Raw genomic sequence first — 24,415 nt, 5'->3', positions numbered from 1 at the left:
GCAATTTTTGTATTGCTGTGTTAGTTTCTGCTGTAAGCAAAGTGAATCAGTTAAAAAAATACACTTTGGATTCTTTTCCCATATAGGTCATTATAGAGTATCGAGAAGAGTTCCCTGTGCTATATGGCAGGTCATTATTAGTTATCTATCTTATATATAGTAGTGTGTATATGTCAACCCCAGTCTCCCAACTTATTCCTGCCTCGCTGCTCCCGCTTTCCCCTGGTGACCATAAGTTGGCTTTCTACATCTGTGACTCTATTTCTGTCTTATAAACATGTTCATTTGTATCATTTTTTTAAAGATTCCATATATAAGCAATATCATAAAATATTTGTCTTTCTCTGTCTGGCTGACTTCACTTAGTATGATAATCTCCAGGTCCATCCATGTTGTTGCAAAGGGCATGCTTGCTTTTTTTTTTTTTTCTAATGGCTAAGTATATGTACCACATCTTCTTTATCCATTACTCTGTCGATAAACATTTAGGTTGCTTCCATGTTCTGGCTAGTGTAAATGGTGCTGCAAGGGAACATCCGGGTGCATGTATAATTTCCAGCTCTGCTTTTTTCTGAATACATGCCCAGGAGTAGGGCTGCAGGATTATACTGTAGCTTTATTTTTAGGATTTTTGGTTTTGCTTTTTGGACACACTATGTGGTTTGTGGAATCTTAGTTCCCTGACCAGGGATTGAACCCAGACTCTTGGCAGTGAAAGCACAGAGTTCTAAGCACTGGACCACCAGGGAATTCACCTAATTTTAGTTGTTTTTTTTTTAAATTAATTGATTTATTTTAATTGGAGGATAATAACTTTAAAATATTGTGGTGGTTTTTTAAGGAACTCCATACTGTTCTCCATAGTGGTTGTACCAATTTACAATCCCACCAACAGTGTAGGAAGCTTCCCTTTTCTCCACACCCTCTCCAACACTTACTGTTTGTAGATTTTTTGTTGATGGTCATTCTGACCAGTGGGAGATGATCTCTCTTTGGAGCTTTGATTTACATTTCTCTATAATTAGTGATGTTGAGCATATTTTCATGTGCTTTTTGGCCATCTGTATGTTTTTTTTGGATAAATATCTATTTAGATCTTTTGCCCATTTTCTGATTGGATTGTTTTTTTGATATTGAGTTACATGAGCTATTTGTATATTTTGGAGATTAATCCCTGTTGGTTGCTTCGTTTGCAACTATTTTCTCCAATTCTGTGGGTTGCCTTTTCAATTTTGTTTATGGTTTCCTTTGCTGTGCAAAAGCTTTTAAGTTTAATTAGGCCCCATTTGTTTATTTTGTTTTTATTTTCATTATTCTAGGAGGTGAATCAAAAAAGATCTTGCTGTGATTTATGTCAGAAAACATTCTGCCTATGTTTTCTTCTAAGAGTTTTATAATATCCAGCCTTACATTTAGGTCTTTAATCCATTCTGAGTTTATTTTTGTGTATAGTATTTGGGAGTGTTCTAATTTAATTCTTCTATGTGTAGCTGTCCAGTTTTCCCAGCACCACTCATTGAAGAGGCTGGTTATTTTTTCCCTTTGTTTATTCTTGCCTCCTTTCTCATAGATTAGGTGACTAGAGGTGCTTCATTGTCCTCAATTTAACATTTATCATCCCAGTGAATATATTTCTATTTTTAAGACTATGTAGGGACTTCCCTGGCAATCCAGTGGTTAAGACTTCACCTCCTGATGCAGGGGATGGGGGTTCCATTCTTGGTGGGGGAGCCAAGATTCCATATTCTAACTAAATGAAGAAATAAGTCCGTGTGTGCTAAGTCGCTCCAGTTGTGTCCGACTCTTTGCAACCCCATGGGCTAGCCAGCCAGGCTCTCCTATCCGTGGGATTTTTCAGGCAAGAATACTGGTGTGGGTAGCCATGCACTTCTCCAGGGGATCTTTCTGACCCAGGGATCGAACCTGCTTCTCCCTGTGGCTCCTGCATTGCAGGCAGACTCTTTACCACTGAGCCACCCAGCCCAGTTCAGTCACACATGTCCGACTCTTTGTGACCCCATGAAATGCAGCATTGCAGGCTTCCCTGTCCATCATCAACTCCTGGAGCTTGCTAAACTCATGTCAGTTGAATTAGTGATGCCATCTGACCATCTCATCCTCTGCTCATAGACAATTAAATACGCATTCTGAATTTCCAAGTCTGAATCCTCAGGATTGTTTTTCTTGCCTCCGTAAATCCAATGTAATCAAAACAGAGAAATCTCTTCTCATCACTGCACTTTAGAGTGCATACAAAGTAAGCACTGTATAAACAAACACAAATGCATGCACACACACAAGCATAGAAGAGGAAAAATAATTATAAACCAGGGGACTCATCAATGCCCTGATTTAGAACCTGCTCAAATTTATGAATTCAAATGTTTTGAACCTAATCCAACTCCTCTCAAGTTCAAATTTACTTGACATTTGGTGTATTGTGACTTCCTGTTTTTGTAGAACAGTTTCAAAAATGGTTCAATAAGCTTTTTGGGCCGAGTCTAACTCCTGCAGTGCAAGATTTGGAATATTTAGCAGTAAGTGAATAAGAAACACATGTAATATATTTCTTAAAATGTGCATATTTTCAAAAACTCAAGGGGAAAAGTACTTGACCTCATATATCTGTGGTTTCATTGAACACTTGAAAATTAGTTAATGACATTCAGAGACACAAAGATACAGATGGATTTTTCCATCCAGTTTGCAGAATGCATAGCCATCAACCAGTAATGATAGAATCCATAGGAAGGCACCCTCAATTTTTGTAGAAACAGGAAAGAATTAAGATTTAGTGTCTGGCTCTTTGTCAGTTGGATGCATCATTAACAAGGAAATCAAGAACACAGCAAAAGAATCTAAAAAATGTACTTGCATGTTTTACATTTATTCTGTCTCTGCAGTGTAATTGCCAGTGTATGGCCCACAGTGAAAAATAAGCTAGCAAATACCAAATCCACCAATAGTTCACTGGCAAGTCTTCTGGAGCCTTAGTGAAGGTCTACAATAACTCTTATTGTCATATGAAAGCTTTTATCCAAGTAAACAAATACTTAGAATATGGAAAGTAGGGTTATGGAACCCCACTTCCTCAGCCCCAACAGCCTCAGATTACCTTAGCTTTTAAACTCAAGAAAATTGTATTCCTAGTGACTCTGGGAAGTCACAAGGGTGTCTCACACGTGTTCAGGAATAAATCAACATACATCAAGTGCTTCTATTTTCTCTCAGGGCTTTGGTGGGTATCCACTGAGTCTACTGCGCTCCTCCAACCTGCTCCCCGTCCCATGGCTTTGCAATGTACTGCTAAAGCTCAGGGAGAAAATATCTTGCCTGTAGCACAGTCTTCAGGGCTTCCCTGGTAGCTCAGCTGGTAAAGAATCCGCCTGCAATGCAGAAGAACCCGGTCAGATTCCCGGGTCGGGAAGATCCCCTAGAGAAGTGATAGGCTACCCACTCCAGTATTCTTGGACTTTCCTGGTGGCGCAGATGGTAAAGAATCCGCCTGCAATGTGGGAGACCTGGGTTCGATTCCTGGGTTGGGAAGATCCCCTGGAGGAGGGCATGGCAACCCACTCCAGGATTCTTGCTTGGAGAATCCCCATGTACAGAGGAGCCTAGCAGGTTGCAGTCCATGGGGTCACAGAGTCGGACATGACTGAGAGGCTAAGGCCAGCACACACAGTCTTTCGTGCTCCCAAACCTGTAAAACCTTCAGTGTGTGCCAAGTGGCATTGGTTCATCTTCAGGCTGAACCATGCCAACACCTGCCGTGTTCTATGCAGAAACGCAGATACCATACTTCTCTCTAGTAAGTTCGCATCTATCATCTGGGGCAATATGCTCTGTTTCCACTCCCCTCTGTCTCATATCTGGCTCTGCAAAATTTCCTGTGGTGCAACTGTGAATATATATATCCATATACAATGGATACTACTCAATCATAAAAAAATTAAATCTTTATGGTTGAGTAGTATCCATTGTATGTATTTATATGTGTATATATATATATATCACAACTTCTTTATCCATTAATCTATTGGTGGACACTTAGGTTGCCTCCATATTTTGGCTATTGTAAATAACACTGGAATGAACATGGGGATGCATGTATCTTTTCCAAATAGTGTTTTGTTTTCTTTGGAAAAATACCCAGGGTGGAATTCCTGGATCATATGGTAGTTCTATTTTTAATGTTTCATACTGTTTTCCTTAGCAGAACCTCCATACTGTTTTCCATAGCGGCTGCACCATTTGGTTCTGTCTGTTGTCATTTGTTAAAGTCATGGAAATGGGGGACATGTGCCCTTAGTAATTTTTTTAAGATATATTTCACAGATTATTTAACATATTATTGAAAAGAGTGCTTTGCAAAAATAATTAAAAAGCATGTATGGCTTATTATTTTATATGCTAATCATATATATATATATATATATATATATATATATATATATATATGCATTTCTTGTTCTTGTTGGGGAGGGCAGGAGGGAGATTTGGAAATGTTCTAGGATCTGAAAACAGCAAAAAACGGATACAACTGCTAGGCTCTGTACTTCTTTAGAGGATGATGAAACTGTTCAAGGTGATTTAGAGAAAGAACTTTTGGAGTATGAAAGCATTAACTTCTTAACAATATCATATACATTGGAAGAGATAATTTTAGTTCAGTTAATAAAAATTTGACGGGGTATATTATGGGACCAGGTTCTGAGTGTGTGCATGGGATAAAAAGATGAATTTGATGTGGGTCTGCCCTCAAGGAGTTCACAGTAAACTGACAGACAAACAAATCATTGATGTTTAAAGTGTTAGACCAAGTAGTAAGGGCTCAAAGTACAGAAATCATATAAAGGGCTTAGGATTAAGTGTGTCTGGGGTGTTGAAGGAGGAAGAAATGGAACATACAGCACCTGGCACATAGGAGAAGCTAAAAAATGTTAGTTCCCTTCTCCCTTTCTTTTAGATGTAATATGTTGAGCTTTATATGCAAAAATTATGACTCCACCAGCCAAATGTCAAGAGGATACAGATTGAGAATTCTTTGCTTGTTGAGGGTTGCTAGTAAAGACTTCTCTGCATTAAAATTTCTTTTGATTCTTCTGAAAACTAGTGACCAATATTTACAAAACTGCTGACTAGTGCAACGGGCAAGTGAGGAACAAAGAACAGACACACAAATCAATGCTCAGCTGTAAACCTGTGGTAAATGAACCGACTATATCTGCTAAAGATTCTTCTATCTGTGTTTCATTTCAGCAGCATTGGAAGCCTACCAAACTTTGAAAAGCAGCAGGTATTAAACTTTTCTTAAGCACTCCAAGAGCATAGGTGGGTAAGGACCTACTCCTAGGGCTTGTGAGTATGAAGGTTTGGTAGACGGATTGGAGGGAGACAGTGTGAGACTACTGTCTACTGCAATACAAAGTGTTTGAAGCCTTACGTTTATTTAAAAGAAATATGCAAGTGCTATAGTCCGAGTGATAACATACACATTTATTTATAGAAATATGAACACACTGCATCAGGTTACTTACCAAGTAAACAATTTAACTCCCTGAATCACCAAGTAAAAATGATGTTCCAGGAAGAAGAGCTGAGTTTATCTTGTGATTTCCTGAGCTCTGGGTACACTATTTTGAACAACTTGGTCCTCAAGAAAGAAATAGTTACACGCATCTCACAGATTGTGAGGCCAGTTAATGAACTGATATAATGGCCTCATTACTACATTCTTCATTTCCCTCCTGCCCTCTCTTTGAAGCACTATGGCCGCTAATTGTAATTTAAGATAAGACACAGAATCTGTGCTCACTTCAGTAGCACAGGCATTAAGGTCTTACACACGACATAGTGGAGCAGTATCTCATGCCTTTCCTTAGATCATCCCATCCCTTGTCACTTTCTCTATATGATAATGCCATGCCAATTGTTTTGTCTCTCTTTTCTATTCATTTCTTACCACTTTCAAAGCATTTTCACATACATTTTGTCATATTGTTTTGTAAAATATTGAGGACAGGCATTTTTAGGCTTATCTAACCAGTGATAAGTGAAGTTTTAGCTAGGTTAAACCATTTACCCAAAGTTACATTCATTCAAAAGTACATAGTTTGCATTTACTATGTGCTAGATGCTATAAAATGAACTAGAGACACAGAGGAGAATGAAACACAGCCCCCTCCCTAAAAGAGGAGTCGGGAAAGTAAAGAGACAATTGCAGGATCAAAGGATAAGTACAAAAGTAGGGGTTGAGCAGAGGGCACTAAACGTAAGCCTTAGGGTCATTCTATTCTAGAACTGGGAGGCAGAGTGAGTAAGGGAAAGCTTTATTGGGAGGTGATATCTAAATTGAGATCTGAAGGACAAGTAGAATTAACTAGATGAAGATGCAATGGAGCTGGACAAAATTATAAACAGGAAACAGTGATACACAAAGGCTCAGAGAGGAATATGAAGCATCAGGGAAGCTGCTTTTAGCACAGTGTAGAAAGTGTGAGAAAAAAGGCGAGGCTGCCATAATTCATCCCAGAGGTTGTGCATTACACTACTCCAGAAAGCATCACTCACATAGACTAGGACGGGAACACCTCCAGAATCGAGCAAGCTGGCTTCCCTGCAAGAAGGGTGGGTGGGAAGAGTGCAGGACCTTGAAAACCAAGCATGCTAAGGTGTCTGCCAACAGCCTGAGGGTATGAAAGCCGTGGAAGGAGAGTGATGTGATCAGGCTTGCAGTTTGGAAAGATTGTACTGCCTGTGGGCTAGAGAATAGACCCAGGGAAAACCAGCTAGGAAGCTGTCCCAATAAGCAGGTATACATTGAGACTGGCCTGAGGTGAGGCCCTGGAGACAGCTTCCCAGGTGGCACAGTGGTAAAGAATCCACCTGCCAACGCAGGAGATGCTGGTTCGATCCCTGGGTCGGGAAGATCCCCTGGAGGAGGAAATGGCAACCAACTCCAGAATTCTTGCCTGGAAAATTCTATGGACAGAGGAGCCTGGTGGGCTACAGTCCAAGGGGTCACAAAGAGTCAGACACGACTGAGCACAAACAAAAAGAAGATTGGGATCAGAATAAGTGATAGATTTAAAAGATATGACAAAAACAGAAGTGACCAGACTTGGAAGAGCCTCAGTTTTTGTTCCTAGACTAAAGGAGATCCATGGTAACATCATTTGTTGAGACGAAGACATGGGAAGAGGACTGGGCTTAGGGGAGCATTATTAGTTTTTTTTTTTTTTTTTTGATATGCTGAGTGTGAGGTGACTTTGCCACATCCAAGATAGGAGTTGGGGAGTTGACACGAGGAGAAGTGTGGCTGGTCTGATACACAGAAATGCCTTTTGGCCAAAGACAAAGTGTTAGCATGTGCCCCAGTGGAGCTGCTCAGAGCGGCTCAGTGGGGTTGGAAGAGGGCTGAGGAGGACCGGAAGGGGAGATAAGAAAAAAGAGATATCCCTCATGAGAAGTTTGGCTGTGAAGACGAGAGAGGGAGTAGACAAATTTTGTGAATTTATGTAGTCATTTTTCTGGAGGAAGGTTGAGAATGGTGACTCGGATCCTACAGCGTAGATTCAATAAGGCTGAAAGGCCAGCATCGAACGTTAAAAATGCCCCATCAGGGGTTTCCCTTTTAATACCTCTAATCACTTCTCTGATATTCCTTTGCAGTTTCTCTTCTCTCCTTTATCACCCATCACTTTATGTTCTAAGGTGAATGAATCTTACTTTCTCTCTTGTTTTTGATTTGCTTTTCCAACACAGCCATCTAAAAAAGTTGAAAATAAATGGAATTTTAAAAACCAAAGTGGAACAATGGAAGTCTTAACCCAGAGCTGACACATTATTCACTGTAGCAACCCCTCACAGGAAAAATTTAAATACTTATTTCTAAATCACTATAATAACTTAGCTCTTCCTACTTTGATCTACATCTGAAAAGTTTTTTCTGTGTTGCTGAATTTTACACTTTGCCTAGGGAAGCAAAGTAGGATTTTGAGTAAGCATTTAAAGAAAAGAAAAAAAATCTTAGTATATATTGAGTAGAATTACTACATTTACAGCTAACATTCCCTCCATTTTCATTCTTTTAAAATCAGAAATATGCCATTATTTATTGAATTTATACTCAGGAGCCAGCACTATAGGGGATATCAAAGAATTATAAGGCATGGCTAGTGCCCACTAGAAGTTTCTAACATAATGAGGAAAACAAAACAAGTACAAAATAAAGTATAAAATGTTACAGAAGATTGATATCATTAAACAATTAAATGAATAGATGAATAAAAAAATAAAACAATGAAGTGCTTAACTGAATGCCACTGATTATACGTGTTTTAGGAGGTCGAGGAGAGTAAAGATCAAGAGCCATGGAAAGGATTTCCTGGTCTAAAGAATGGACCTTCCAACAAACTAACACAGAAAATAATTTTACAATATTTACTTTAGAAAACGACTATATTTCTTCAGTTCTAAGACATCACCTTTTCACATTTTATTGATACTACAATAGGCATACTAGCTAGCATTCATTTTGGACTTTGTACAAGGTACAAGTGCTTTATATGTGTTGACTTGTTAATATGGATCATTTCATTTATAATATGGAAATATTTCACCTCCTCCTTCCTGAAAAAGTGCTATTAAACCACTGGTACAAACGTAAACTCCATGGCTGTTTAGAATCCAGAAAGTATGATGTATGGAGGAATAAATAGTGCTTATAGATGAAAATGTATAAAAATACATTGACAAAACTTTCTAAGCTTCTTAGCCTTGATTGCTAGGCCCTTGCTAATGACTTTGTGAGGATCACCTGTAGCCCTGACACCCTTGAACAGTAGCTAATCTGTTGCATCAAAGGCCATACCAGCTTCAAAACTGGAAAGTCTGCTCATTCAAAATCCACCCCCATTCAGCAACCACATACCTAGCTCTGCTTGTGGCTTTCACCTAGGCTGGGAAGGTGGCTCTGATTTATTTACAAATAGGGGATCAACTATCTAAACCATCAGTGTAAAGTCAAAATAGATGATTATGTTGGATTGGGTTTTGCAGGAGCAGTTTGTGAGACAGATTGGTAAATTACGATTGATTGTTTTTTAGGGTCACCACCTGGGGGGAATGAGGAGCAGCTGGATGTGCTATGAAGTTGTTGCATACTCCTTAGCTGATCCTAGGTGTGGGGCAGCTCCGAAATGAAGGTGTCCTGAATTGGGGTTGGGGCTGGACAAAGGCTCCCTGGCGCTCACTGGATATGAGTACCCCCAGGGAGAGGCTGGACTCCCCAGCGTGGCCGTTACTCTTGGCTGAGGGCCCTTCCTGCGTTGCTGCTGTTGTTCACTCGCCAAGTCGTGTCCAGCTCCTCTGTGGCTCCGTGGAGGGTAGCTCGCCAGGCTCCTGTGTCCACGGGATTTCCCAAGCAAGAATGCCGGAGCGGGTGGTAATTTCCTCTTCCAGGGGATCGACCTGGCTGAGGGGTCACACTTGTGCCTCCTGTGTAGTCAGATGCTTCACCATCTGAGCCACCAGGGAAGTCTAGATAGCCCTTATTCCTGATGCCATCGCTACTTTTTATAAGCACTGCAGTAGGTGGAGAAAGAGACCAGCTTCATCGCTTGTGTCATCCCCCTGATTATAGAAAACTTTCTCTGAGTGAATGCCCTTTAATGAACACAAATATCCTCACACATTGTGCCCACTCTTAAAAGAGCATCCATATACCTCTTCTCTAAACCTCCTTTCCCCAATCCTTTTGCTCCCAAGTTATTGACCATTCAGGAAAACCATGAGCTATTGCCCATGGATGAGTGTAGGTCTATACTTCTGGCCATCTCTCACTGTAGACAAAGCAGACACCCAATGTACTGCACCGTGGACATTCCTTGTGCTAAGATAATTTTCCTTCAGGACTACTGTCAGGGACATTCGTCATGGCAGTTCTAATGCTAAAACAAACCTCTTCAAGCTTCTGCCAGCATATGGAGGAGAACTGTTTGTAAACCAGTTAACTGGTTGAAGATGAGGAAGCAATATACCAGGAGTAACAGCCCAAGGAATCTGAGTCACTGGCTAAGGCAACTAGTGCTTTCCAGGCCTGCTCAAGCTGTCTCCTACATACCACTTCTATTAGATGAAGGATTGCTCTTGTGCATGCCCAACCTTATGGGCTGATGGGTCAGACAACAACTGGTTCATAATGGGCAGCTGAGGTTGCATAGTCATTTGATGTCTCATGGCCAGTCATTCAAATTCCCTAGCAAGATAGGTACAATTGCTCAAATGGAGAACTGTCATCTGCAGAAGAGGGCATGGCTTTGTTGTGAAGCTAAAGAAGGCTGTATTGTGGGTCTTCTATCAGAGTTGGCCTTTCCCTGGTATACAATGTAGAAAAAGAATACTCGTAGTAGGACCTTAAGATCCGGAGGAACCAAATCCACAACTTTTAGGTATCATAGGATTCCTCTGGATCATAAGGTCCCATTAAGGAGTCTTCTTTTTCTACCTTGTATACCAGGGACATTGTTATCTCCATTTCATCAAATATATACTACCACTGAGTCTGAGTTACTTTAACCAATGAAGCAAACTGTTGGAGTCACTTTCAATTTATGAACTCACACATTAAATCCAGACTTTATGGTAAATGCACCCATATCAGTAAATTTAGCTCAATCTTTTTGCTCTTTATTTTGCCTGGAACCTGACCAAGAACTGTTTGACCTTTCACAAAACCATGTCACCAATGACAACACCAGTGTTGATATGTGAGTTGCTAGTTAAACACATTCATATTGGATTGCATTTGTAATTTTCTCATTCAGATTGGTTCTACATACAAGTAAGTGCAAGTATCTTATTATTGTGTCTTCTGATAGAGCTGTGCTATAGCATTTACTTATTGAAATACACATTAATTATAAATCACTTTCCTTTTATTTTCCTTATTATACAATTAGGGCATTATATTGATTTGGAGTGAAATTTGCCTCAGTAGGTAATATTACCTATGAATTTCATTTCGTAGTAATGAAAATGTTAAAAATACTAGTTATAAAAGAAGATGATGGGTCTGAAAGGGCTGAGAACTGCATGCCCCTCCTTTCAGGTTAGGTCCCAAGAACTTATGTGTAGACATGCCTGTGGTGAACCAAAGTGGATCTTGAGTACATCTGCCAAATCAAGTCATTTGTTATCTGAAAATCAGCTTTATTTAGGTAGAGAAGTCAGGGTCTTATTGTTACTTATTAATACAAAGCCATGAAGGATGATATTAGTAAATGGGCAAACCAACAACAGCACTGAAGAACTGCTCCACAGATGCAACAAAAGCAAACTGTTTTGTGTTTGAGTGAGGCCTTGGACAGAAATCTTTTTTGTCTCTGTGCATCACTGAGGACTGTGGAAGCCAGGAGAGTGCTTTCTTGGTCCCCTTGTCCGTGTGATCTGAATCCCAAGTCCACGGTTAGATAACAAATGGGAGAATGCCAAGCAAATGCTATCACCCCTCCTCTCCGTTCTCAAATAGACTCTCCGGGAGGCTCTGAAAGTGGGGAGGTGGAGTCCACATTAGATTTGTGAATTAAGGGTAGATGCTGTAGTTTTGGTTTGCTGTTCAATGTAGGTTCATTCCATGACATGCCAGGGGCCCGTGGGTCAGCCTGGGAGCAGCACCCCATCCACTAGCCCACTTAACTCTTCCTCTGGCAGAATCTCAACTCTGTCACTTTGTCAGGGAGACCCATCTTCACCTACTAGTCTGGCTTGATTCCTCAGTCATGGATTTCTTTACAAGTATTTTTTTCCCCTGTGAACCCTTATCTCAGTCGGTAATTACATTCATTAGCGGTGATTACTTGTGTCAGACATCTCCTAAGACTAGGTATCTTGGATGTTTATGCTCCCCCTTTCATGTGTCTCTAGCCAGCATCTGGTACAAAGTCAGCACTCAGAATACAGTTGTTGAATGACTAAGCGTGCGCGCATGCTAAGTCGCTTCAGTCCTGTTTCCACTCTTGGCGACTCTATGGACTGTAGCCCACCAGGCTCCTCTGTCCATGGGGGTTCTCCAGGCAGCAGGAATCTGGAATGGGCTGCCATTTCCTTCTCCAGGAATGAACAAGCCTTTGCTCCAAATTCCACAAGTATTAACACTTTGCTATGATTCCGTATATTACTGTTGTGTGTGTACGCTGTTTGACAGCTGGGTCTTCTGTCTATTGAAGAGCATGGTAATTGGATTTCGTAGAAATGAGTGAGTCAACTGGTGGAAACCCTCAAAAGCCCAATTAATGCAGCAGTTCAAGACCTTTTCTTCTCCTGTAACGCTGCTCCATCTCCTTCCTCCTCAAATCAAAACCCACTGTTTGAATTTAACGATGGGGTTCTGCGTGTCTAGCTGGGGGGCAGCTGGAGAACAAGGTGAAAGGGCCAGAGCCCCACGTCCCTACCCGCTAAGCGTTTCACAAAAACTAGCTAAGGAATGAGCCAGGGCCTCCCTGCATTAAACAAAGAGAGCGCCAGCCTAGCGGTCCCTGACCAGGTGGGATAATTTGAAGAGCTGGGCGGGTTCCGGACTAGGAAGAGGTTTAGAGGAAGGCGTGTGGTCCAATCCCCTGGTTTGAAATTGGCTACGAGTGAATGCAGCCTTTAAAGCCCCTCGGGTGTATCCACAGGGGGTGCTCACGAGGTCGTGTGTGTGTGTGTGTGTGTGTGTGCGGGGGGATGGTGAGACACGGCGAGGGGGTCACGATCACTAACCCCCAACCCCTCCCCAGCCCGGGGGCCTCTAGCCGTGGACGCCCGGCGTGGGGGCTGCGCGGGCGGCCGGGGCCGGGTTCCGCTAGCCCGGGCGCAGTGTGCAGGTGCCGGAAGCAGGCGGCGGTCTGACCCCACCGCGGCGCGCCCGGTGCGGGAGCCGGCGAGCACCGCGAGCCGCGGGCTGCGAGGCGCGGCCGCGGGCGGCAGGAGGCAGCGTCGGCCCAGGCGGCGCGGCGGCGAGCGAGGCAGCGCGCGGTGATGTCAGTGGCGGCCCGGCTGGCAGCAGCCGGCACTTCCTGTATAAAGGCGGGCGGGCTCGGCTGCAAACCCCACTAGCCAGTGTCAGCCTCTCGGCGGGAGGAGGAGAAGGCGGCGGCGGAGGAGGGGCAGGGGGAGGGCTGTCAAATTCGGGAGCCAGATTTTTTTCCCTTCCCTTGGCAATCCCTTCCGCTTTCCCGGCTCCTGGCGTGACATCTGCGGGCCGGGGACCTGTATGTGTGTGCGCGCGAAGGAGCGGAAGAATGGCCGTGCTCAAACTCACCGACCAGGTAGGGGCGGCGGCGCCGGCGGGCGGGACGCGCGGGCGCAGGGCGGCGCGGGGCCCGGCGGGGGGATGGGGGCGCGGCGCGGAGCGCGCCCGCGAGCTGTTTACTCGCGGCGAAGGGGAGGAGTGTGTGCGGCCGCCGGCTGCTCCGAAAGCCGGCGGCTGCAGCCCTCCTCCCCGGCTCGGTCCCCGCCCTGGGCCGTCGGAACTGCGCGCTCGGCTCAGCGGCCGGGGCGCCCCGGGGGCTGGGGAAGGGGCGGCGGGGCTCTGGCTGGCGTGCGGGGGTGCGTTGTCCGCGGGCCCGGGCTGGGCAGGGGGAGGGGAGGCTCGGGGTGCTCCTCGGGCGCTGCGCAGCTTGGGCTCCGCCAGCCCGAGCGGGCCGGAGGGAGGCTGGTGCGCGCCGCCGGGAGGAGGACGGTGGATGGAGAGGGAGAAGGACCGCAGCCTGGGACCCTTTTCCCAGCCAAGCTGGAGACCGGCCCAGACCGCGGCTCTCGTGTGGTCGGGCTGTCTTTATCCTTTTGACATGACACCCTGACTTCCTCTTTAGTAGCCCAGAGGCTGTGTGTGCGTGGTGCACGATGGGGATCTCTGGCACGGCTGTCCCTGCAGGAGGTGAAGTTCGGCCCGGGGTTCCACTCACAGACGGTGGGCTACCCTCTGCCTGTGTTCACGAGCTTTGTCGCTTTCCGGCTAAGCCGTAGCGCGGGATAGCTCTGGAGCCCTTTGCTTGGAGAGGTGGGGATGTTTGCTGGCTCGGTTGACAGCCCTCGCTGGAAGTCTGTGGCACGGGACACCCCTCCTTTAGGGACGCTGCTGCTCTGAGGGCATGGGCACTCACAAGCGCCCAACCAAGCCGTATGACAAAAGTCTGCAACTCCTTCTACGAAAAAAGGAAACAGCCTGCTTTTATTTCTTTTTCCATTTATTCGTGGATAGTGAAATGAACATTGTTTTGCGGTCCTGGTAGGCGGAGAGGCAGACTTGATTTTGACACAGGCGGTCAAACATGCCAGTCCTTGGTGTTTAAACATCTACTTCTTAAGTGGGTTGCATCTGGTGCCTCGCTGTTCTCAGTATCCAGCCAGAACTTCCTGAGACTTAAGTGCAATCAATCACCACATTAATTTGTTCTCCTGCCTTTAGAGTCAAAGTTTTGCTTTGCTTTCTATAAGTATTTACAGGCTTTTAAAATTTTGTTTTTATATGGGGGAGGGATCACTGAATTAAAATTAACTTATCCTTAAATTTAGCAGGAGGAGCAGCTGGTAGTGCTGAATCTACTTGTTTCCATTGGTTCCAGAGCATTTAAAAGTACTTGTAAGTTGATATTAGTTTAGCCCTCCCCCCAACCCCCCCCCCCTTTTAGTCACACACTTTGACAACTGTTAGACATTTGCTTGTTTTAAATCTTTCGATTTTAGTCTGCCTTGGTCATGTTATCTTTGTCATTGCAAGTTACTATACTTCTCTGTTAATTTCTAAATACTCATCTTCAAAGTACACAAAATGCTTCTAATAGGTGTTGTCATTTTCACATACACAGAAGAATTTTGCATAGAACTTTAGAGCTGGAAGGGATGCCAAACGTAATCTTCACCCAAATCCTTATTTTTTTAACCAAGAGACTGAGGTCTAGACAAGGGAAGCATGTCTTCCTCAAGGACACAACTCTTGACTTGTAGGGCCGAGATGCACTCCTGTCTCCTGCCTTCCAGATTCCTGCCCTTTCTTCTAGGGAAGGTTAAGATACCTCCTTCTGTCTTGTCAACAGCTGTGTTGAAAGGCTGACAAGAAGGCATCCTCTGCTAAATCAGGATAACACTGCTGAAAACTATTTTTTGATGTTAGAAAATTATTCTCCAGGACTTATCCGAGTAGAACTTTCAAAGAGTTTCCCTTTTAAAGTGTTTTTGAATACATCCCCACCCTTTCCCCAACAAACCAGTCTCACTGTGGAGGGGTGTTTGATTCCATCTCCTGATGCATAACGGGAAACTAAGGAGTTCTAAATTCATGAACACCTAGAAGTTGACAGCCTATGGGGCAAAGCCGGAGGGAGAGGAGGTGGACTGGGTGGGGTAGAGTGGTGAACAAGTATGGTTTCTGGGAGGCCTTAGGTCCAGGAAGTGTGTGGTCTTTCTTGCCTTATATAGTCTTACCTTTCAGTTTGAAACTCTAAATTCTTAGAAGCTGGTTCTTAACCTCATCAGAGGCTTAAAAACCCTTTGCTTAAACTCCTGCTCCAGGAGCCTTGCTTCACCCTTACGGTAGGGAGCCCCTTGCTTCAAATCTGGACCTTGGAGTTTGTAGAAATGCCTCGCTCTTCACTCCGCTGTGTGTGGAGCGAAACAACCACATGTTAATTTCCTCTCATTTGTTTAATGCCCTGTTTGCAAGCTGGATATTCTTTTTGTCAGAGTTCTTAGACTTTTAGCATGAAGACACATTCTTGTGTTAATAACCTGAATCGCTAGTTGTCTTGGCTTTTTTTGTTTTATTATTTAGGTCTTTGTTTTTGAGTTTTATAATTTGTTTAATTGACATAACATTGATTTATAATAGATAAGTTTCATGCGTACATGAAAAAATTGACATTTCCTGTCCTGCTGAAACTGGGTGCAGGAGTTTGCTGGCGATGGTGGTCACCTCCTCAGTGGTCAGTCCCTCGCTGGCATCTGTGTCATGCAAGATGATGAAAATGCCTTTTCCTAGCTCTGTTTTGGGAGAGTCAAAAGAAAGGAGGAAGGGAGAGGCAAGTGTGGGGTTTAGTTTTTTTTTTTTTACTATGAAAAGGAACTAGGAGTTATTGCTGCAAATAGACTTGGCATTGAGCACTTCTGCATTTGTAACTGTGTCTCTTCTGTTTTCCCCTTCACACAATACACATCATTTTTCTTATAGTGTTAGGGGGACTGATCCTGGTTTGCCAAGACTGGGGGGTTTTCAAGGATATGGGACTTTTGATACTAAAACCAGGAAATTCTAGAACAATCAGGACAAGCTGATCACCGTATACAGCACAGAACACACTCACCTATGTAATTAACATAACAAGGTAATTATATCCTCATCGATGGATATTGGGATGTTTTATTTATATCTTTGCAAAGTGAGATAATTTTAAGTTCGGGAAGAATTTCTTTACATCTAAATGTAATACATCTTAGTTAAAGATAGATGTGCAATTCCTTGCAGTATTGAACTTTATGGGATGTGGGGGATGTTCTTTATGTCATATAGTGAAAGCATTGCAGTGATTTTAAGAATGGGGTCATATCTTCAACCTGGCCTGGTGCCCCCTCCCCAAAGTTTTTCAAAGTTCTGAAGCAGAATGGTAAGTTCTGTCGGACCTTTGAAATGTTCCCCATTCTTTCCTGAATTTGCTAGTGTCAGCAGAATGCCATCTCCTTCTCCAGGACTCTTGGCTGTAGGTGGCCCTTTTTGGAGCTTCCTGCCTGGAGGCCTTCTGGTTTGGTGTCCTCTTGCCAAGTCCTGGCTCACATTTTAGGCACCTCCTTGCCAAAGGCAATGGCTGGCAGCTGTGGCAGTGGCATGAAACTGGAAATCCTGCAACTTTGAAAGCAGCATTTCTAGCCCCTAGTGTGGAGCACATTACATATTTTACTGGGCTGCCCTTGTCCTCCCAGCAGCACTGGGCTTATAGCAAACTCTGTGTCCAGTCTGCCTTCAGCAGAGAAGGGAAAATAAAAGCTTCATTCTTTGGACCCTTCTCTGGTTGTTTTGAGATGCAGTCACGTGGTTTGGGGAGTGCACTTGAGGACTGGTGTTTAATGGCAGAGACCTAATAATGGCTTACATTATTGTGATCTTATTATATGCTGGGCCCTTGCCGTGAATCATCTATCTTAATCCTCACAGCCATACGAGGAGGTAGGTGGTGGTGATGAATAAAGAGGCTAATTGACCTGTTCGGGCTCACACCCCCAGTAAGTGATGGAGTGCAGTGTCCTGCACAACAGTCTGATTGCACAGGTGGGGCTCTGACCACATGGCTGTTCTTCGGATAGTTGAAAGGGCAGTGTAGCCGAAGCCGTCACAGATGCCTGCTCTAATTTACCGGGAAACCATCAGGTGAGCCACAGTCCCACAGTCCTCCTAGCTCAGGGGCCAGGCCAAGGTATGGCCACGGCAGAGTCGGGAGCTGTTCTGAGGTCTCTACTCCTGCTAGACTAGTGCCTGGCTTATCCTGTTTGCCTTTCACCTCCCTACCCTGGAGAATGATGTGTTGATTGGTGACTTGGTGATTTTTTTTTCTTGGTCATTAGCGAATGAACTATGATCATTGTAGAAAAATCAGAAAGCTAGATAACCAAAAAGAAAACCTGTTTAAATCATCTGAAGTCTCTATATCTGTATGCTCAGAGCTGCTCTTGACAGCTTGATATATTTCCTTCTAGTCTTTTGTCTGGGTAGCCAAGTAAGAATTTAAAATTTTCCACCTGATAATATCTTTCTCTTGAGCATAAAGCTTATACCTATGATGTTTAGACCAAGGGCTTTTCCAAATAAACTGAAATTTATGCCTGTCAATAAACAACTGGCTGCTTTAGTGTAAATACAGCAGTGGTACACAAGGTCTAGCCCTGGATTGACTGAAACATTTTTTAAGGTTTCAACTTTTACTTCCTCTTCTTCTCTAAACAGAGAGTAAATATAAACTCCAAAAAGGCACACTTGTTTGCGCCAGCAACAGGCCTGAAACATTTTTTAAAACGATTTCTGTGTCGTCAATATAATGTGAATTTTTATAGGTAAAAGTAGAACATGAAATAATTTAAAAATAGAGGCTACAGAGATCTGATAATCCTATGGTTTCCAAACTTGCATAAACTATGGTTCTCCTTTTTGTTTTATCCCAAGGAAAATTCCATATTGAAGCTCATTGTATAATAGAGGTTGGTGGGAGTAGTGGTGAGGCCCTTTCAAGGATTATTTGGGTTTAGTATTATTTGAAAACATCCTGTAAAACTGCTGGTGACTGGGTCAGCTTTTTTTTTTTTTTTCCCTGAAACACCATGTACTCAAAAAACGGATATGTGTTTATGGTTGACTAGGAGTTACATGGAACATGGATGGTCATATTATTTTGATTCAAACTGGGGTGCCTTTGAGAATTATACGGGGTACTATTAAATATTAGATTGAGGAAACAGGTGTGGCTGTCCTCAGCAAACCTGGACACATGGTTACACAACATAGACTGTTTGCTCACTTCAGACTTAACAGTGCTAGCGAGACTAGTCACTCTCTTTCCAGCCAGATTTACACTGAAGCAGTATAGTAAAGACTATTTTATGACCTTCTGTAAGGCCAGAGTTGGAAACTGGGTTTTTTCTCATGCATTAGCTCTGACCAGTTAGCTGGGAACGGGTGGATGTGGCGGGGAGGGGAGATTGCAGGAGGAATATGTCAGAAGCACTGTGGCTCTTGCAGCCGGAGGTGGGGAAATGTGATGGTTGATAATCAGTGTTTGCTGTGGACATAGGGTGAGGGGGAGGTGACATATTGTGGCTTGGCCAACCCTTGGCCAGTTGGATTAACGTGGGCCCGCTGCTGCTGCGAAGTCCTTCAGTCATGGCCGACTCTGAGCGACCCCATAGACGGCAGCCCACCAGGCTCCCCCGTCCCTGGGGTTCTCCAGGCAAGAACGCTGGAGTGGGTTGCTGTTTCCTTCTCCAGTGCATGAAAGTGAAAAGTGAGAATGAAGTCGCTCAGTCGTGTCCGACTCTTTGCGACCCCATGGACTGTGGCCCACCAGGCTCGTCCGTCCATGGGATTTTCCAGGCAAGAGTACTGGAGTGGGGTGCCATTGCCTTCTCCCTGTGGGCCTGAGGCTCCTCTTTATAAAATGAAGAGAGGGGACTGGCTGCCTCTCCAGCGACCCGGCTCCACCCCCTTGCTGTGTGCCTTGCCCTCCATGGGTGGTGGTGGTGCTGGGTACAGTGGCCAAGGAGTGTGTGTGCAGATGAACTCTAATTGAGCTCTCCAGCTATCCAAGTCAAACAGTTAACATCCAGTTCCAAAGCCAATAATTTGGGAACTGATTCCTGCCCTGCCCCCCACTTTTATTTTATAGATAAGCCATGATTATCTAAGATTATTCACTTTATTTTATCATTTATATTTATTATTCATTTCATAGATGATCAATTTTATTGACTATTCCTTTACTATCCTTTGGCCAACATCATCTTCACCTTGTGCTCTGCCATCAGAAGTTAGGAGAGCAGGTATTTTGTTCAGTGTTCATGCTTCTAACAGAGTTGGTAGCCCAAGTGGTTGAAATTAATGACTCACAACCACTAGTTTTTTAATGATCATATCAAAGCTTTTAACGGTTCTTTCACTTGTCTCTCCTTTTGAAAACTGTCTAGTAAATTGTCTAGTACTCTATTAATTGGGCCAAGCAAAGAAAATAATCATGTAGTCCATCTTTGGGCCATTTTAAGCTCTACTAAGTCAATGTTTGCCTGTAATTCTTGGCTTTCATTTGTCTCTAATCCCCTCATTCGTACCCCTGTGTAACTTTCTAAGGTATCTTTTGTTTTATTTATTTATTTGGCTGTTCTGGGTCTTTGCTGCTGTTGTGGCAAGTGAGGGCTACTTTAGGTGCAGTGTGTGGGCTTCTCTTTGTAGTGGCTTCTTTTGTGGCAGAGCTTGGGCTCCAGGGCACAGGCCCAGTAGTTGTGCATGTGGGATCTTCCTGGATCAGGGATCGAACCCATGTCTCCTGCAACATTTAATTACAATTATAACCTGTTTCTAAAGATTTCTATGCTAAATTCTTTAATTTTGCTTTCATTTATTTTTAAAATACCTCTTGACTAGGAATAGGAAGATCTGGATTCTACTCGTGGTTCTTTTTCTCGTAGTTGTGTAGCTTTGGACAATTCCTGGCGTTAGTTTCTTTGTTACATGGAAGTGGGTGGGTGGGGAGTCTTCTAAATTCTTCCAGCATTCCAACATTCTAAGAGAGCACCCCAGGTACTTCAGTATCAACCTCTTCTAAACTCAGGGAATCTGGTTTCAAAAAAGTATCTGCCTTCCGTGAACTTCTGATTTTCCTTCTGGCACCCACCGTTCTGCCTGAGAATCAGGGGTACTTTCCCCTAAAATGCCATCTTCTAGGGCATATTCAGAATCCTTAGGGTTTTTCTCTGTGTGGCCTTTCAGACTCCTTGAGCCTCTTGCGGGCAAGGGGAGTAAACTTGTAGACCCCAGGTTTTTCTGTTGAGAGCTGTGGTGAGCTGGGGCCGCTGTAGTCTTCAGCAGAAGGGGCTGCTTTAGCAGACAGCTTGGATTCTCTTAATCCTGTTCTGTTGAACTCCACCATAACATGTGGGTCTAACAAGTCTGTTTCCCAGCCATTGGCCCCACCCTGATACTGTATGCAATGGACCCAAAGACCACAGACTTTTACAAGGAGGGAATTCCTACATCTGATCAACATCCTTTGTATGGTAGGTATGCTCAGTCTGTGGAAGAAACTTGTTTTGGTATCTAAGAGTGGCAGAATGAAGAGAAAGATGGGAAGTGAACACAGGACAAGTGTTAGAACAGAAAGCCAGGCAGCAATTCAGGTCAGCTGAGACAAGTCCCCCAGCCAATTATTGTTAAAGAGTGGTCTCCAAGAGAGGGGGGGCACCTCCACTCCAAGGGTGAGTGGGATGTCTTATTGAGTTTGAGGAAGGAAATATTAGAATATTTCTTTAAAAATCCTTAATTCAATTTGAATCCTTAATTCATATGTTGTATTCTAGTACTACAAAACCCTCTTAGCTCTCGTTTCCACTTTTTGCCACCTTGGCCAGACTATCTCTTAGATTATTGCAGTAGCATTCTGACCAGTCTTCCCCATCCAGCCTTGGCCCCTGGCCTCTATGCAGCATAGCTGTCGGCGGGCTGGATCTGCGGTCGCGTAGCTTCTCTGTTCACAGCCCTCCAGTGTCAGCCAGGGTGAAAGCTGTTTCTGGAGTGTCCCCCGGGCCCTCCACTCACCTGTGCCGCTCACCTGTGCTGCTCACCTGTGCAGCTGGTCTGTCCCTGGCTGCAGCCGCCAGCTCCTCACCGTCCGGTGTGGAGTAGAGCTCTACTGAACACAGCCCTGAACATTCGGGCTCGCGGGTGAGCTGGGGGCCCTGTCCTGCAGGGCTCCAGAGCCCTCCCCAAGGCCGCCCACTAGCCTTGGCCCAGGCCTTGAGGCAGCCGTGAAGCTCTCCCCGACCCCTGTCTCTGCACCTAACAGCCCCAGCTGTCTGCATAGGTTGTAGAATGTGGGACCCGCATTCCCCTACCCCGCTTTGGGTGGCCTGGGGAACCTGAGGGCCAGTCGTGTCCTGGGCGCCCGGCTTCATCAGTGATGATGACTGGGCAGGATCTGAGGACCTGGCCCTGAGACCTCTCTTCTCTTAGCCAGGACCTGGAACTCAAAGGGTGAAAGTTGAGCCTTGGGACTTTGTCCTTTCTTGTCAGAACAGAGAAGAATGATTGGTGAAGATTTACAGGAACATTGTTACCTGACCATGGCTTGACTTCAAGAGCAAAGGATCTGGTACCAAGAAGTTTGCAAGAACTAACCAGGCACCTCCCTCACCTTTCCTAGGAAGGAGCTTTACTGAAAGCTCTTGGGGAGTTTGGGTTTTTTTTTTCCCATTTATTTTTATTAGTTGGAGGCTAATTACTTTACAGTATTGTAGTGGTTTTTTCCATACATTGGCATGAATCAGCTTTGTTTGGGGTTTTTAAGGCGCGAGCCGCCCGTGTCCTTGGCATGGGCCTGCAGTGAACTTCGCCCTGTTCCGAGCTCCGTGTTGGTCTTGTTTGACCCCACTGCGCTTTGGGCAGAGGTACAGGGTTTCAGCAACAATTGGTCATGCCAGGTGCACTCCTGCCTCAGGCCTGACTTCCTAAAGGCTAAACAGAATGAGCAACAGCAACAAAAATCTTTGCTCTGTTACTTACAAGCATTTAGAACAGTGTAATGCACAGTGACTGCTCAGTAACTATTTGAGTGAAATAAATATGTATGTATGTGTATATGTTTATATGTTCATGTTCAAAAGATTTTTACTCTTGAGGTACTCAAAAATTTCTGTAAGCAGAGCTTCTTGGGTTTCCATTCAAACAAAAGTCAGAGTAAATTTTTGGCTCCAGTTCAGTTCAGTCGCTAAGTCATGTCTGACTCTTTGCAACCCCATGGACTGCAGCACGCCAGGCTTCCCTGTCCATCACCAACTCCTGGAGCTTACTCAAACTCATGTCCATTGAGTCAGTGATGCCATCCAACCATCTCATCCTCTGTCGTCCCCTTCTCCTCCTGCCTTCAATCTTTCCCAGCATCAGGGTCTTTTCCAATGAGTCAGTTTTTCGCATCAGGTGGTTAAAGTATTGGAGTTTCAGCTTCAGCATCAGTCTTTCCAATGAATATTCAGGACTGATTTCCCCCAGGATTGACTGGTTTGATCTCCTTGCAGTCCAAGGGACTCTCAAGAGTCTTCTCCAACACCACAGTTCAAAAGCATCAGGTCTTCAGCACTCAGCTTTCTTTATAATCCAACTCTCACATTCATCCATCAGTTGGCCCCATCAGAAGATAAAATATCACTTTTGGTCTTTTTTTTTTTTTTTTCTTGTTTCCCCTCTTTTTAAATTTGGATGGAGATAGGTTTACATTGTATTTAGTTCTGAGCAAGCTCCCTTTCTTCACAGGGAAAGTATCAGGGCGACACTCGGAAAAGGGACCCTAAATACTTTGGAACGGGACACCCACGCCCATGGCACTGTGCATCTCCCATGTATTCACACCACCAAGGCGTGTTAAGTGAACTCCATCTCCATGACAGTAACTCTGTTGGAGTCCTGTACTCCTCTTCTTTCCACAAAGGGTAAGAACAGATAAGACTAGAAAGAATTGGTAATGAGACAAGATAATACTCATGCTTTATGTGATTTGATCCTAATAACATCTCTATGAAAGACTGGCTGTTACCATGCTATTTTACAGATGATGAAGATGAGATCTGAGAGGTTAAGTAATTATGAGTCTGGGGTTCAACACATCTGGGCAAGCTTGACTTCAAGTACACATTCTTAGTCACTGTGCTTCTGGACTCCTGAAATAGGTATAGCATCACAAGAGACCCTTTTCCTCATGGAGCTCATGGTCTTGTTAGAGATGACGTTGAATGCCTTGTACATGGAAGGCCTTCCTCAAATCTTTATTCAATACATGTGCACTATTGTTCTCAAAGCAGCTATAGTGCAGGTTTAGACTACATTTTGGGGGTACTAATTAGGGACTCCAGGAGTCCAGAGATGGGTAAAGGTTTCAGGGGGCTAGAGCGAGTCCAACTGGTCCTTGAAGAAAGAAATTATTTAGGCAGCAAGATGGTGGTGGAAGGCATCCCAGATGAATGACATACCATGTATTTGAGGACTGTGTATTTGCTGAAGCACTGGGTTCATTCTAGTAATGCAGAAGAACTAAAGGAAGAAATAGTTAATGTGCAAACTTGGTAGGAGAGGTGTATGTATATTATTAATAATGAATCTTTCTCACTTGAATTCTCCTGATAGGTACTGTGTGTCCTCTCTTGGAGACCTAAATGAGTTTGCATTTGGAAAGAGCTCATTATTTCCATTTGTTGCTTAGGCATAATCTTTTAAAAACTAACTCGTACCCCAGATTGTTTGAAAAGTACTATAGCATAACGTAAGGTGTTAGCAATGGGTCTTCTGTCTCCATGACACCCTCTAGTACTTAAATAGAATGTTGCATATATTACTTGTCATGGCAACATTTTTTGGACGAACATGTATCCTAGAGTAGCATAGAGCTCATTGAAAGAGACTGGATAGTCTTGATGGTGTGGGACATTGATGGAATAATGTAGTAGGTGTAGAGATGGCCTGTTTTTAACCCAACACATTAAAAGAAAATTATTTGTCGTTGTGCTGGGTTTTTGTTGCTGCGTGGGCTTTTCTCTAGCTGTGGCGAGCAGGGGTCACTCTAGTGCCGTGGACGGGATTCTCACTGTTGTCTTCTCTTGTTAGGAGCACGGGCTCTGGGGCACTCGGGCCTCA

The 24,415-nt window shown here is 44.0% G+C and overlaps 1 protein-coding gene across 6 annotated transcripts in view; it reads left to right on the top strand.

Annotated features, from left to right (window-relative positions):
• Positions 1–13,124: 13,124 nt before the first annotated feature.
• ANKRD44 (ankyrin repeat domain 44) overlaps positions 13,125–24,415 on the top strand; it is a 311,038-nt gene continuing 299,747 nt past the window's right edge. For 3 of the 6 annotated variants that reach the window (XM_070458495.1, XM_070458490.1, XM_070458492.1), the window contains exon 1: positions 13,127–13,313. In XM_070458495.1, the coding sequence (XP_070314596.1) occupies positions 13,287–13,313 (27 nt within the window). In that variant the 5' untranslated portion in view covers positions 13,127–13,286. Of the gene's footprint in view, positions 13,314–24,415 lie in introns of all 6 variants that reach the window. The other 3 variants (XM_070458494.1, XM_070458493.1, XM_070458489.1) reach the window with 2 other exon arrangements.

The sequence above is a fragment of the Odocoileus virginianus genome, chromosome 30 (assembly GCF_023699985.2).
Source record: "Odocoileus virginianus isolate 20LAN1187 ecotype Illinois chromosome 30, Ovbor_1.2, whole genome shotgun sequence".
Lineage (NCBI taxonomy): Eukaryota > Metazoa > Chordata > Mammalia > Artiodactyla > Cervidae > Odocoileus > Odocoileus virginianus.
Note: the sequence above shows the minus strand (reverse complement) of the source record. Positions and strands in the feature narration are given on the sequence as shown.